The sequence below is a fragment of the Rhinopithecus bieti genome, unplaced genomic scaffold, assembly GCF_001698545.2.
Source record: "Rhinopithecus bieti isolate Rb0 unplaced genomic scaffold, ASM169854v2 scaffold_18354, whole genome shotgun sequence".
Classification (NCBI taxonomy): domain Eukaryota; kingdom Metazoa; phylum Chordata; class Mammalia; order Primates; family Cercopithecidae; genus Rhinopithecus; species Rhinopithecus bieti.
The window spans coordinates 2,634,730-2,650,693 of NW_016809835.1; the positions used below are offsets into that span (position 1 = coordinate 2,634,730).

At 44.9% G+C, this 15,964-nt stretch overlaps 1 protein-coding gene across 2 annotated transcripts in view; it reads right to left on the bottom strand.

The window, feature by feature from the left end:
• Positions 1–2,402: 2,402 nt before the first annotated feature.
• The window catches only part of ZNF366 (zinc finger protein 366), a 70,468-nt gene continuing 56,906 nt past the window's right edge, over positions 2,403–15,964 (bottom strand). The window contains exons 4-5 of one of the 2 annotated variants that reach the window (XM_017890586.1): positions 9,748–9,922; positions 2,403–6,780 (exon numbers count right to left, since the gene is read on the bottom strand). In XM_017890586.1, the coding sequence (XP_017746075.1) occupies positions 6,245–6,780; positions 9,748–9,922 (711 nt within the window). In that variant the 3' untranslated portion in view covers positions 2,403–6,244. The remainder of the gene's footprint in view (positions 6,781–9,747; positions 9,923–15,964) is intronic. The other variant, XM_017890587.1, reaches the window with a different exon arrangement.

The window sequence follows — 15,964 nt, forward strand, 5'->3', positions numbered from 1 at the left end:
CTCCAGGGTGCAAAAGACAAGGAGAGGAGTCACCATCTTGGCAGAGGTAATTGACCTGATCATCAGGAGGAAGTAGGGCTGTTGTTACAGAGTGGACCAGGAAGTATAGTGTGGAACCTAACGACCTACTTAGGCTCATTTTGATACTCCCTGGCCCACTTGTGATGTTAAATGAACAGGCACAGCAACCTCATTCTGTGGCTAAAAGAACAAACATCTATTTCTCACAGTTCTGGAGGCTGAGAAGTGCAGATCAAGGTGTAGGCAGAATCAACATCTGGCGAGGGCTTTGTTCCTGGTTTGCAGACAGCCGCATTGCTACCTTCTCACATGGGAGAGACAGAGAAGGCCTAGTCTCCTCCTCTTCCTCTAAGGACACTAATCACATCATGAGGGCCCCATACATAACTTAATCCAAACCCCATTGCCTCCCAAAGACCCTACCTCCAAACACCATCACATTGGGGATTATGGTTTCAAGACATGAATTTTGGAGGGACACAAACATTCAGTCCATAGTAGCATGGTGACAAGGGCTCAGACTTCTTGCAGATGAGAACCTGGATGAAATCACTAGGAAAGCCACCAAGACTGCCAGAGGTGGTATCTGATGATGAGGGGAGTCTAGACTGGGTAATGGAGAAAGAGAAAATGAGTATCACTTTTGGTCCCTAGACTCATTGCAGCTGTAGGGGCTGAAATTTGTGCTCACCTTCTCCTCTAAGTTTTCAATCAGGAAGAGAAGCTCACTGGAACCTGCAGGAGATGCTTCATGAATATGCATTAATAAGTGGTCTGGGGTGAGGCAGAGATGAGCAGTCTCTCTTCAAGGAAGTACTTGCATCCGAGTTATGAGAGTGCAGTTGGCAGACAGCCTCCAGCTGCCAGCTTCCTCGGGGTCTGGCCCAGCTGCAGAGAGTCACACCCTTCCTAGGGAAGCTCACATCTGGTGACCGAACCAGGTAGGGGTGTAGAGGAATGGACATTTCTGTTCAAATTGGCATAACTCTGATGGGCAACATTTGCCCCCAGAGCTGCCCACTACAGTGGCTGAGGCTTTGTCAGGGCTGCACTGCAGGTTGCTTTCTCCCTCTGCTCAACCTTTCTTTCCTCTTTCCTCTTCCTACTGGTATGCATCCTTGATAAGTAGCTTCCATCCAAATTTGTCTCAGCATCTGCTTCCAGAGAACCCAACGTGCTATAGGCTATATACTTTACCTGCTACAGACAAAGGAGTAAGTTGCCAACTAGGTAATTTGGGGCAAGTTATTTCACTCTCCTGGACTTCCATTTCCTTCTTGGTAAAATAGGGATAATGTTTGCGAGTATGTAAACCACCTGGCACAGTGCTTGGCCTATCACAGTGTTCAATATGTGCTGCAGTTTTGCTGTTTTAAAGGGAAGCTCCCCAGGAATGGACAGTCCCCCATGCTGACACAACTTTGTGAGGTTTCTGTTGAGGACGGGAAGCTGAGTGCTCAGTCTTCTGGCCAATCGTTGACAATCACAGTGCCTAATTTTTTTTTTTTTTTTTTTAGATGGAGTCTTGCTCTGTTGCCAGGCTGGAGTGCAGTGGCGCAATCTCAGCTCACTGCAACCTCCACCTCCCAGGTTTAAGCAATTCTCCTGCCTCAGCCTTCCAAGTAGTTGGGACTACAGGCACGCACCACCATGCCCAGCTAATTTTTGTATTTTTAGTAGAGACAAGGTTTTACCATGTTGGCCAGGCTGGTCTCGATCTCTTGACCTTGTGAGCCGCCCACCTAGGCCTCCCAGAGTGCTGGGATTACAGGCGTGAGCCACCGTACCCAGCCTTGCAGTGCCTAATTCTTAACAGAGCATCACCGTGAGCCCAGCACATTCCAAGTGTCTTGCATGTTTTAAGTCATTTCAACAATCCAGTGAAAAAGGTAGAGTTCCTAGTCCCATCTTACAGATAAGGAAATGAGGCACAAAGTGGTTCATGAACTGGTCTCAGGTCCCAAAGATTGGAAGTGGGAAAGCTGGGCTTTGAACACAGGCCACCTGGGAGCAGAATTTGAGCTTTTGCTTATAGCATCTACTGCCTTTTTGTTGAACTTCATTTTACAAAGAATGTGAGGCAGAATGAGACAATCCTGCCTTTACCTCCCACTTGCCTGTGACATCTTTCCAGAATAATTTTTTTCTGAATAGGAAAGGGCAACAGGATGAGGAAGATGTCACCTTCCTGCAGATGGATTGGAATTCATTCATCTCTTTCTGAAGCCCTGAGGGAGAGAGAACCAAACACACTGGTATTCCTGGGGCTGAGGAGCCAAGCACTGGGAACCACCCTGGCCAAGGGTATAATGGCAGGAGTGATATGTTGACAATGGCAACTTCCTTGCAAAATTTCAGGTATCTGCAAATAATTAACTCAGTTTTTTCAACATGTCTTTATTTGCTTAAATTAACAAAATATAGGTTACATGGTCTTTTCAGGTAAACTGCTTTTTCAGTGAAGCAGAAAGCAATATTCACAACTTGGGCTGCTATATACTTAGAGTTTTAGTTTTTAAATAGCAAGCTAGGGTTCTGTACAAAATCAACATTTGGTGTAATGTTGTCCAAATATGCGAAGGATTTCAAATGTTAGCCTGTTATATTTTGTTCCAGCAAAGCAGACAAAGATCATAATTCAAAACACCATGTTAATATTTTATTAAATGCCTTCAGGGCTTAATAAATACAGTATGCACATTGAGCTTTCTCATGCAACTACTCATATACAAATATACCAGTTACTCTTGTGGGTTCATGAAAGGTCAGCCTTAGTCTCATGGCCAGTGGGGAGTCAAATTTTTAAAAAGAGAGAGAAAGAGGAATTGAAAGGCAACATGAGGGTTAATCATAGGAAAGAATAAAAAGAATAAAAGAAAAATATGCCACTTGGCTGGTCTATTGATTGGTTCAAAGTGACAGTGGTCAAAAGGCTGGAAAGCATTTGGTAGTGACCTATTTTCAGAGTCTCACAATGTGATATTCTGGTTTTGGAAAGCTGGTAATCTTGGAAGGCTTCATCCCTTAGTTCTCTGAGATGGCCCACATGGACTTTCCTTCAAGGCTTGCCTTCTGGTTCATCAGCTCATTAGGCAAAGTTGGCCAACCCTTTCCTTAACTCTGTGCTCATGCATAATGTGTCCATGTAATGTCTCACCCATACTGGAATACTTTTGAGAATTAAGGTGACACTTGAATAATTATCCTGGGACAACAGGTCTAAACCAGGATCATCCTAGGCAAACCAGGATGTTGGCCACTCAACAGCATACAAAACCAAGGTTTTAGCCTTGGTGCTCAGAAGTTTAATTCTGTATTAACCATTAGGTTAGATCTAATTAAGTGTCTTATGCCCAGAGTCAACAACTGAAAACAGGCCCTGGAATACTCTCCATAACAAATTGTTTTTATTTCTCCTAGACCTTTTTACTCCCTCCAAATAAAATTTTATTTAGAATGCTAACGTATAAATCAGATGGAACTTGAGCTGCTTGGAGTGAGGTGGGTGTGGGAATTGAGAGTTTCTCCTCTCCCTACCACTCTTCAGAGGCCTAAAGATGACCTCCGGCTCCTCAAAACACAATCTGAAAACCACCATTCTAGACCATACTCTCTTCATCTCAACATTAACTGGTCCCTCAAACATTCCCATGTGGTTTGTTTTGGTTGGAAAGGACTAGAGCCTGTTACTCTCGAATTTCCTGGTTCCCATTCCAGCCAGGCATACTCAGAACCAAACGGCATTCTGCAGGACATGTGGTCAAACACAGCACGTAGTAGGTCCTCAACACATGGCCGCAGTGTGAATAAATGTGTAACTGAACCCTAAGAGCTGGAAGCCTCCCAGGCCACTCTGCCAGCCTCCTGGGCAATTTCATCAGAGGCACTGATGAGCTATATAATAATGAGTGGAAGGGACTTGCCCCTCTGAGGACTTGGAATGGGTTTTTGACCCAGAGTTGTGCTTGTAACCACAAAAACCCACAGTCTTCTCTTCACCATCTCCGTTGCAGGTGCCCTTACCTCAGGACACAGTACTCTTAGCACTTCATGGTGGTGGGGAGTCTGACAGGAGAAGCTTTAGGCAAGGTGGCAGGGGAAATGGGTCAGAGATGGACACAACACACATGTGAGTGATGACAACCAGGTGGGGCTAATGGAGCAAACCTTGGCCTACAGAAAAGGCCAGCCTCCAACAGTTGGAGATGGGCATGTCTTCTAAAGGAATGTATTGGGAAGTCTGGGATAGGATGAAGCACAGTAATAACCAGTACCTAGCTCTACAAATAAGAGTCAAAACTACCAAACAAGAGGTTTTTACATAAACAGACACAGTACCAGAGGGTTATTGCTATGGGCAGTCACACATACATGACACCCGGTCAGTATTGCTTTTCTCAGTGCCAGTGCCTAAGTAAGGCCGACCTGCTGGGCCCATCCCACCCAATAGAGTCATTTCCACTCACTGGCATCATGGTTCAAGGGTCTGGGAAGAGATAATGAGTTACCATAGGCCAGCCACGCATTTTTCAACATAGTAAGTGACTATAAACATCACAGGCATCATCTTCTAGTATAATGTCAAAAGTGTGTATCTATATATAGAGTGTGTGTGTCCACTCATATGGCTCTTACAGACAGGTAAGGAGGCCTAAGTCAGCAGTATGATTGTGAGGTCTCCTGTTCTCAACCTTAAAGAGTCTGAGGCTAGGAACAGAAATACTTATGAAGTCTCTGGAAAGTGTCCTGGAAGCCACAGAAATGGTGAGTTCTATATTAGTCCCCTCAATCTTCTCAATCTTGGCTGCACATAAGTATTGTCTGGAGCGATTTGGAAAATTCCAGTCCTGGGGCTCCACTCCAGATCAATTAAATCAGAATCTTCATGGGTGAAGCCTTGGTTTGGTGTCTTTTTTTTAAAGGTCACCCCAGATGATTCTAATGTACAGCCAGCACTGAGAACATAGTCCAGAGTCTTCTTTACTTATGATTAGCTGTCAACTATTCTAGTAACCCAAATAAGTCAGAGCTTAGATTTCTGGGAGAATTCTCTGTGGTCACCCCCCAGCTCTAGCTCTGAGGAGAAACCCCCTGGTCACTGGTGACAACTCTTCCTGCATCTGTCCTTTTTTTTTTTTTTTTTGAGGCAGAGACTCACTCTGTCACCCAGGCTGTAGTGCGGTGGCATGATCTCAGCTCACTGCAACCTCCACCTCCTGGGTTCAAGCGATTCTCCTGCCTCAACCTCCTGAGTAGTTGGAACTACAGGCACCCGCCATCACGCCTGACTAATTTTTGTATTTTTAGTAGAGATGGGGTTTCACCACGTTGGCCAGGTTGGTCTCAAACTCCTGACCTCAAGTGATCTGCCTGCCTTGGCCTCCCAAAGTGCTGGGATTACAGGCGTGAGCCACTGCGCCCGGCCCCTGCCTCTGTCTTATGGGGCATGAGGCCTTAGAGCAAGACAGCAATGGTCTCCAGGAGGGAGCTCTGCTCGAGAAATGGGGGTTTGTCTGAGGAACCAGGACCCTGAACATCATCAGATCATCTGAAAAAAAAAAATGCTCCAAATGCTCAATCTGATGAAGACAGCCGACATAGAACAAGATAATCTAAGTATTCTAGGTCACCAGTTTCCCTTAGTCAAAATTATTATTCTCCTGAAATTTTACCTTGTATCTGCAGCAACTACTTGAGAGCATTCTCTTCAACATTTCATCCTCCTGTGCCATTTCTGACATTTCTGGTTATAGAATAAAGGCTATTTTTATATATACAACTACTAATATTTTCATCTAGCTGGAAAATATTATAACCTTCACGAATTCACCTAAATAGTTATTAATAAGGTGACACCTCAAGCACCATATTTTTGCAATTAGAAATTTACCATGTATTGCATATAAATCAGAGGAAAGTAGAATTTCTAAAAGCACCTCAGCATCAGCTTACAATTAGATATCTAGAAGAATACTCACAGTTTATTATACTGGCGATGCATCAAACGCCGCTGAAGAAGACCCTGCACATGTGTGAAGGGTATTAAGGGCCCCGTGAATGACCTGAGAAGGCTTTCCATTACCTACATCCCTGCTCATTTAGTCTAAGCCATTTGTAGAGATTGGTACTATTCGCCAGTCTCCAGAAAATGACAGTTCATGCAGAAAGCTATATTTGAACTGCCTCGTTCTCATTTTCCAAATGTAATTTTAAAACTGTCCACTTAGATACCTAAAAGCACTGCTTGTTTTTCCATTTTCCTCTCCAGTAATTCTTTCAAACTCTCATCTCTGTGTTTGAAGTATAAGTAATCAGAAAAAGAGGGGCCCCGCCGGGTACTCTGAAAAGCCCTGAGGCTGAGACATTCATCTCTGCCTGCATAGTCTCTCTCCTGGCTGCCCTCTGCCCCAAGGTCGCCCTTGCTCCTCTCCTCCCATTCTTCCTTGGATGCATCCTCCTTCTCCTCCTTGCAGGCCTCCTCCAGCACCTCCAGTGTGTGCTCCGGCTTGGTGGACAGATCCTCAGGTGTGCAGAGCTGCTGGCTCTGGGGTGCCAGGCCAGGGCTGTAGGGTTCCACCTCGTAGCAGTTATCCTCCTCTTCCTCCTCGTGGCAGTGGCTGCCCTGGGCACTCTCCCCGTCTGACTGGAACATGGGCACCTTGGCCCGGTGCTTCTGAGAGAGGTCAAAGGGCTCCTCCTGCTCCAGACTCCTCAGGACACCAGCTGTCTGTGCCAGGGCGATTCTCCCCCTTCCCAGACCTATGAGAGCAGAGTAAGAATTTATGCACCTGAGGAAATGCTGGGGCAATGGAACCTTGAGGAAGGGGAGCAGCCCGGAGCCGTTTAATGGATTCTGATTGCGTATTTTAAAAATGGATCATTCCCAGTAAGGATGTGGTCATGGGAGGCTTGTCACAGACAGTGTCCAAATTGGTTTAATCCCTTTAAGGTGAATTTGGCAACATCCACCGAAAGCTTTAAAAACAAGCTTTGACTTAGCAATTATGCTACTGAGAATTTAAACTGAAAAAATAGGCAGGCAGGTGCACAAAACACGTGTATGGATGCATATCACCATATTTTTTTTATCACAAACTGTCAAAAATTTTTGTATTTAATAATAGAGGTTTGGTTAAATAAATAATGATATATCCATATAGTGAACCATGCATAGGTGATGTGGAGACCTACTAATAATCACAAAAAGATATTTGCTATGTATTTTAAGTAAAAACAAAATATATATGTAAGTTTGTGTGTGCGTGTTTATTTATAGTGCAGACCTGATTTTATCTAGCTAGCCATCTCTATCAAAAAATGTCTTGAAGAAGTATGTCAAAATCTTAAAATTAACAAACATTCTCTTTTCACTTTTAATGTACTATTGTTTTATTTTTTACCATGAGCATACGTTTTATCATAAAAAAAGTAAATCAATAATAAAGGCATTTTCATCTTGAACAAAACAAAGATATCCCATTTGGGGCAGCAGACACCACCCCAGGACTGTGGCCCCGTGCCAACAGCCTACTCATAGACAGGGTAGAGATGGCACGAAGAGGTCCTCTGAGGAGCTCGCACAGCCCCTGTGTCTGACCACCAGTGTCCCTGCTGTTGGGCACAGTGATTCAAGGAGGCCTCACTTTGGGCTTCAGTTTGCAGGGCTGTAGGGATGGGCATGGCAGTTTCATTTGATCCTGTCTTTAAGACCTTGACCTTTGATGAGTCAATAGGCAGGCCTCCAGGGACAGGCTGGACACTGAGGAGGAACAACAGCAAGGGAGGGGTCCTGGGGTGCAGCTAGACCAGGCTTCTGGGAGGGGAGTGCAAAAAAGAAGGGTAGGGGCAATGATGTTCAATTTTGTTCACTTTTTGATGCTGTCAGGCAACGAAGCTGTCTGTATCTTTAATCGTGTCAGGGGACAGGAAAGATCTTTTAATGATTTTGAGCGATTTCAAAAGCTAGAGTGAAAATAAAAGCTAATACCCTTTGTAGATGAAAACACTAAGATTGTTGAAAGTCTGTTAAAATTTTTCAAAGCAACCCTCTGATAGTTATTTTTCCAGAACAACAGAGCTGTTAGGTGCCTTTTAGGATTTGAGCAGCAGTGTGGGGTAAGTCATGGCAACCAGTTCGTGCTTTCAGATGGAGCGTGGTCTCCTCATTGACTTGTATGTCTCCCATCCTGATGACAGAGCAAACCTCACCTCTTCTGGAAAAATCCAGGCCTAGCTTGGGGAAGTGGCTCAGGCAACTAGAGATTCAGTGAATAATTCAAGAGAAAACGTTTGCAGGAAAATAAAATTGTTTTGTTTTAACTACAATTTTTTTCAGGGCTTTTGAACAAATTCCAGCCCTTGTTTTGTGACCACAGCTCCCTGTCATCCAGGAGTCACTAGAAACTCAGTGGGTACTGTGAAAAACCTGAAAGCTACAATCATTTTGTTTCATACTGTGTGTGCATATGTGTACCTATTTATGAGTATGCTCACCTACTCGACCATCTCTTTTGTAAGGAGGTGAGTGAAACAGCACACAAACAAATCACCCCATGTTTCTGCCTAGGGTAGTGAGCACTGGCTTGATTCAGAAATTGAGTTGGAATCCCAGTTCTGTCTTCAGACTTGCTGTTTGACCTTCAGCAGTTTATCTAACACCTCTAGGCCTTGGTCTCCTCTTACACAAAATAAGAATAACACAGTCTCTTTCATGGCATTGTAGGGCCAAGCAATAATGTCCCTCAGGGGTCTCACCCTGTGCTTTGATCATACTAGTGACCGAAAAGCTGTTAAGATGATTTTGTAAATTACACATAAAATTGTCTTCTCTCCCCATGCACAGACATTCTAGAGGGCAGATGGTCTCCTTCCCCTAGTATCTGCTGCTACATGTAGTTCACTGCTTTGGACACAGGGGCATTTATTGCCTCTTTATTGAAGGACTGGTTGATTAGACAATTAAGGAGCAACCTGGCTGAATTCAGTAGATCTGGAACATAAACTCTTCACTCCCAAGGGCCCTGGGACTGAGAAGGTAAAGGTGGTAAGAACTTTTCATTAGTTCAGTGAGGACTCAGTGGGGGAGGTGTAAACCCCTGCTCTGCATATGGGCCAATCAACCCTACCTACCAAGCAGGAAAATTGTCCTTGGGTGTGTCTGGTCGTGAACAAGTAGGAAACACCTAGCCTGCTGCCAACATAATTCTGCTAACAGTAGGGCTTGCACATCTGTTTTCTAAAAAGGAAAGAAAAATTGCATTCCCATTCACAGCAATGCCATGAAGTGGGTACAATAAAGTCTGCAGAGTCAGAAAGGCCTAGGTTCAAATCTTGACTCTGCCGCTTTTCAGCAGAGCAACTTTGGGCAAACTGACCTCTTGAAGCCTTCATTGCCCTGCTGTAAAACAGAAATAATAGAAGTTCTTCCAGCATGGAGTTGCCATGAATACTAGCAACAAGGCACCTGATGTAGTGTCTGGAACAAAGGAACCAATAATGGTACCGACTGGCATCTTGATGACAGTCCTATTTACTCTAATTCACTTGTACTTACTACCTTCAGAAATTAGTGTCAGATTTTTTTCTGGTAACATTAGAAGGCTACTCCTGCTACTCTGCTGTGGTCTTGACAAGAATAACTCTCAAGGTAATGCCCCATAAAATGAACTCAGCTCCCATTTGTTGTCCACTGGACTGACTCGCGGGGCTTCCCAGAAGAGTGATTACCTTGGGAATGAAGGCCCCGCTCCATGACTCCGTGCTTGACTTTCATGTGGCGTGTCAGGTTCCCCTTCAGGGTGAATTTGCTTGGGCAATAGAGGCACTTGAAGGGTTTGCTGTCCGAGTGCAGGTGCATGTGGCCCATCAGGTTGTGCATCCGGTTGAATTCCTTCCCACAAAGCTGTCAAAGACGGGAATGAGAACACAGGTTACTCTGCCTGAGTGAAGTCCCATCCAGGCCCTTGGAGCACAGATACCACTTCTACTTTGTTTGGACCTTGACATTTTAATCTGCTTGCAAAGAAAATGTCCATAAGGAAATCAGGAAGGAGCCTCAAAGGTGGAGCAAGTAGGGGTAGATTCATGAGATTTGTTCCTGGAGTTTAGAGACCTTTAAATACAAAGTAAAAATATCAAAGCTTGTAAAACTTCTTTTCAATAAAAGCTTTGGAAAAGGAGAAGAGCTGATCTGAAAAGCAGTGGCTATGAGTGTTCCTCCTTTACTAATAAGAATGTGATTATGTGTTTAATATTTATGCAGCATTTGCAATATGGAAGGCATTGTTCTAAGTCTACCATGGAATATCTTATTTAATTCTCACACCAATCATATGAGATGGTTGCTATTACCATCCCCATTTTACAGATGCACAATCGGAGGACTTACATCACTTGGCCAAGCCACACAAGTAGTGGGTGCTGAAGCTGGATTAATGAACTGAGGCCATCAGATGCCAGAGGCCACATGGTCAACCACCAGACCATACTGTGTGTCTCCCAACACAACTCTTCTGTACCAGGCAGCAGAGAATAAAAGAGTACACTGTATTATTATATAAGACGTAACACACAATGCTTTTTAAATTGCTTTATTTTCTAATTACTGGTGTGGATTTCAAAGTTAAAAAAATGAAAAATCATCTCAGGAAGGAGTGTGTCTTTTCTCTGGGTAGAAATTTGAAGTAGTGAGAGTGTACAAAAAGTAAACATGTTTTACTCTTTCTTTCTCATCATTCTATTTCAATCGAACTGCAAATACATGAAGGACAACTGGTTCTCCCACTGCTTTTGGAAGAAGAGCAGAACTTTCTTCTCACAGGTGATTTTGTATATGCAGAAAGAGGAACCCAGAAGCAGACCGCTTTGGGGGAGCTTTTGTTGTCCCCGAGCCTTACTAGAACAGGAAAATTTCAGCCTTTCCTTGGCTGTGGTAGGAGGAATGTAAACAGTGATTTTGTGTCTGTGATTGGACAAGAATGTTAAGAGAGAAGAATTCTCCTTCCCTCCCCAACCTCAGAGGCCAGTGGAGCTGGGGCAGCACTATGTAGTGAGAGAGGCCACAGAGACCCTCAAGGTGAGGCATCCTCTGAGCTTACACCAGTTTTCCTTCCTCGCTGAGATATATTTTCAGGGCCAATGTTGGGGATTCTGGATTAAATTTTTATTAATGAAGGCAACAATTTCATTAGTTGGCTATGGGAGATGAGTGTTGAGCTCGTCTTGGAAGAGTAGACAGACCTCTCCAATGACAATTTGGGGAGTTTAGCCTAGAAGAATGCTGGGTCCACGTATGGATAATGAATGGCTGGTTCTGTATTCTTGAATGATTCATGTTTGAGAATTATAAGTACTTTCCCCACTTTTGCTCTCTCTTACTAGCATGAATGAATTTGGCCTACTGGGTGGGGTTCCAAGCTCAGCATCCAGACAGAGCATCTGCACACCACATTCATTTGAAAATGGTGACCTAAGAGGAGAAAAGGATGACAGAACTGGTCTAATTCCAACTTTCGCAAGAGAAGCAATATGTAGGATAGATGACTCTTTTATTCTCAATTGAGATAATTTATTAAGATACATCAATCTGTGGCTCAGACATGCATATGTGTAAAAGTTCTATTAGAGTTATGTTTATCAGCTTAATTTGCCCCCTTCTCCACCATCATGGCTGAAACCTCTTTTTTTTTTTTTTTTTTTCTGAGACAGAGTCTCGCTCTGTTGCCCAGGCTGGAGTGCAGTGGTGCCATCTTGGCTCACTGCAGCCTCCACCTCCCAGGTTCAAGAGATTCTCGTGCCTCAGCCTCCCAAGTAGCTGGGACTACAGGTGCCTGGCTAATTTTTGTGTTTTTAGTAGAGATGGGGTTTCTCTGGCCATGTTGGCCAGGCCAGTCTCAAACTCCTGACCTCAAGTGATCCATCTGCCTCAGCCTCCGAAAGTGCTGGGATTACAGGGGTAAGCCACCATGCCAGGCCAAAAAGAAGCTTTGAAGCTAGAGATTCTACATTAACGATTTCCAGTCGTGGGTCATTTTTAGAAAAAGCATACCTTATTTAGATTGTGGGATGGTTCCTGGTTATTTGGAGTGAAGTTGCTATTACAGTTGCTGAGCATAACCAGTATTTGGTTCATATATACTCTCACTCAGGAGACTGCAACACGCGTTGAAGCTTTGTCTGCTTTTTTATTTATTATCTGCCTAGTATTGGTGTGACGCATCATAGTTCCTCAGTAAGCATCTGCTGAGTGAGGAAAGGGGTGGGAAACACAGCCACGGAAGAATTGATCAAATGAAAAGCCATGAGTGGTCAAGGACAAGGCATGCGGCGGGAGAGAAGCTGAAGGCCAGAAGATCCATCAGGCTACTATACTAGTCCAGGCATGAACGGGGTCTCGTGGTCCTATAGGCCAGAAAGAGGCCATTGAAAAGAAGTGACAAGCACCTTCTGCACTTGGCTCGCATGATGAGAGAAATTCTTCTTTCAGTTATTATCTGTGGTTGCTGAAGCCTTAGAAGCTGAACTGGTCTGAGAAGGTTTTGTAAAGGGGATGGAATTTTAGCCTAACCACGAAAAATGTGTAAAGTGTACTTTGTTGTACACAAAGATAAAGTCTCTTCATGAGATATTTTCAGACACTTCAATCAAATTCTTGTTGCTGCCACACCTTCTGGGACCTTGGGGTATTACAGACCTTGCAATTCACCTGCCCCAATGTCCCATCTATTTCCCCAACTCCATGCACAGAGGTGTGCACCTAGTAAAACGGTGTCTGGGCTCTAAACAGCATCCCAGGTAGTCTCCAATAAGCTGACTTCCTTTTCTTTGTAGCCAACTCAGTCTCGAGCACAGGACTACACATATAGTACACTTCATGAATGCCTAAGTCTTTGGGGAAATAAACAAGTCAGGGAAACATCATTACTTCATGCAAAATTCTAAAAAGCAGCCATTACCAGCTCTCATCCTTTTCCCACAAAACCTATTAATTTTCAAACTAAACTCCTCAGTGGCAGAAGGATAGAGTCAATTAACCCAGGACCTGAGATACTCGGGCTCCACTCACATTTGGGCGGTAGGTACTTAGCTTCTTCCTCTCAGCCTCTGACTCTCCACCAAGCCTTTTGGTCCTTATTCAGAACACTTGGCCTCCTCATCTTTCTCAGAAGATTGTCCTCATGTGAAAACACCCAAGTGTATGGAGATATTTTATGTCTGTGAAACTCAAGAGAGAAACCTCTCAGACACTGTTAGTAAAATGAGGCCAGAGAAAGAGGATGGGGCCAGTGAATCACGGTGCTCTTGGGTGGAGTCTGAGATGTAAGCCCCAAGCAGAATTTTCACAGTAGGGGAGGGGAGTTAGACCAGAGGGAGGAGCAATGGATGGGAGGGACCACCAAATCTCTAACTTCTTCTCCAGAGAAAAGCAGCCATTGAAGTCAAGGCCTCCTTAAATCATGCAATGTGAAGCGAAAAGTGTGCCCAAGCAGGACTTGCTGAATCATCTCTGCCAAGGTCTGTGGAGATGAAAATAGGAGTGGATGTTGGTTCAGGAAGCCACTGGAGTGGGGAGGACTGTGATCTCATTCAGCAGGTGCGCTTCTCCACCAGAGTGCCCCCACTTGACCTCTCGGTCGCTCCAAGGAGCACCATCAGTGTGTTGCAACGTGAAATCTCAGCTTCTCCATCCACCCACTTTTTGAGACAGAGATGGACCTCAAAATGTAATAAAAAATGGAAACAAATATTTTAAAGTGCCCTTTAAACATGGGTCGCATGGGTTATTAGGCTTTGAGATGTCAGAGTAGAGAGAGGAGGTGCAGACCCAGAAAGGCAGAGAGCTTGCTCCATTTTCTCTTCTGTATAATGTTGATAATAATCATCGTTTCCTCTGAAGGTTGTTGTGAGGATCAAGTGAGATAATTCACAAGAAGGGCTTGGCAAATAGTAAGAGTTCAATAAATATTAGCTCTTTTTACTATCATTATTGTGTATATAGTAGATTCTTTTACATTCCAGAAATGGAAAGCTCTTTGAAGATGAGGGGAATATTAAAGGAAGAACCAGATAAGGAATCCGCTGACTAAATACCCGCTAGGCTACTTGAAGTGTAGTAGAAATGCAAGCAGTTGTGCCTGCCCCAGGTCTGGGAAATGATGGAAAGAGAAGCTCCATCCAAGGCTCGGGGCTGGGAGAGGGCCGAGTTATTTGGCTCCCCCATCCTTAGTCTGCCCTTTGAACAGCTGGCGGATGCCTGTGTGCTCCGGGCCTCCTCATCCCAGCTTCCTGGCACCCTTCTCCTCCCTGGTCCAGGTCCTGGAGGCACCTTGGGCACTTGCCATGAACCCCAGTGGCCATGCTGACAGCCATGGAGAAGTTGACTGTGGCCAGAGACAGGGTGATAGTGCGGGCAGCCCCTGGGCTGGGGCCAGAAGCAGCACACTACCTCGCCCCAGCCAGCCTGGTGTGAGCTTTAGAACTGAGATGCACCAGGAAGCCTGTGTTTTCCTATTCAGAAAGAAGAGGTCAGAGAGCTGTGGCCTGCAGCTGAGGAGAATGGCCTCCGTGAAACTGCCCTTCCCGCACATTCTTCTCCCTCTGTCTCTTTTAATAAGAAGGGTGTTCCTTTCCTCAAAGGGAGAGAGAGGGAGGGAGGGAGAGAGAGACTGTAAACTGTCCAAAAGGACCGTGAGAAAACAGGAAGCTTTGAAAAGTACAAGAGAAAGCAAGATGAAATCTATTTGCAGGCGGGCCCCTGGGGACATGTGAGGCATTGTTAAGCAGGCAGTTCATACAGCTATATCCTTCCTTCTGCTGAGGAGGGCTTTGCTGCCAGAGGCTGCTATCTGGTCACTGCCTTAACCCCCTCCATGCCAGCCTGAAAACTCTGACCCCAAGCACTGGGCCCCTCAAAGTCCCGCATCTGGTTTCTTCCTTCTTGGAGCATCAAAGAAAGTGAGGGGAAAATGGAGCCAGTTTGACGACAGTGGTGGGCCCCTCTGCGGGGAGACCTCATCCCTATTCTGACAGCTCTGCCCTCTGGCCTTCAGTCTTATGCTACAGACAAGGTTTCAGATGATCTGGTGATTCATAACTCAGGCAGCTCCCGGCTTCACCCATCTCAAAAGAGAATTTGTCCCGGAAATTCTGGATGGCTGCTTTTCCTGGACAGGTTTCCCAAAGACGGCAGCTGGTTCTTTGCTGTTATGGAGTTTGGCCACTACAAGGATAGGATCCAAATCAACCCCTGTGTGCTTACCCAGAATCTGGGAAGCATATTTCTGAAAAGTGGCTTAAGTCTACAGGCGCAGGTCTCTGGAAAAACTCCAGCTGGCTCCAAGAAGCACAAGTCCAGAAGTCCAGCCAATAGCAAAAGAGCCCAGAAGGGCAGTAACTTTTTTATAAGGGAAAAAGAAAAGAAACATGGAATGGAAACCTTTCCTCTCCTCTAATTTTCCATCCTATTGTTAATGCCTAATCCCACACTGAGTGTACATTTCTGCTTGCTAGGGACAGCTGTTTCCACTGAGCACAGGCCTGGAGAAGATCAGTTCATATTGAGACAGGAGGAAGGATGTATGTTAAGAAGGAATTTTAATGGTGAGAATCCCAAAAAATTAGAATCGGTTACTAAAAGCTTCTTCCTTGCTGTGAGTTTTTGGGTAAAGGAGAGAGTGAAGACTGCCTCCTCTGCCCAGCCATGTCAATCACGAGACGTGAAGTGGATGGCTCTTCCCTGTTACGGCAACAAAACACAAGTTCAGTTGCTTGGGCTTGTCCTCCAACACCACGGAGCAGCCAGCCAGCCATGTCTCTCAGATGACTGTGAACTGCATTGCAACGGGCAAATGGCCCTTCATCCCTCTGTCAAGTCCCAAATCCCCAACAACCTTCACCCGAGGCCGAATTTCCAAGAATCTAGCACAGCACAGTTGGGAAGCAAGAA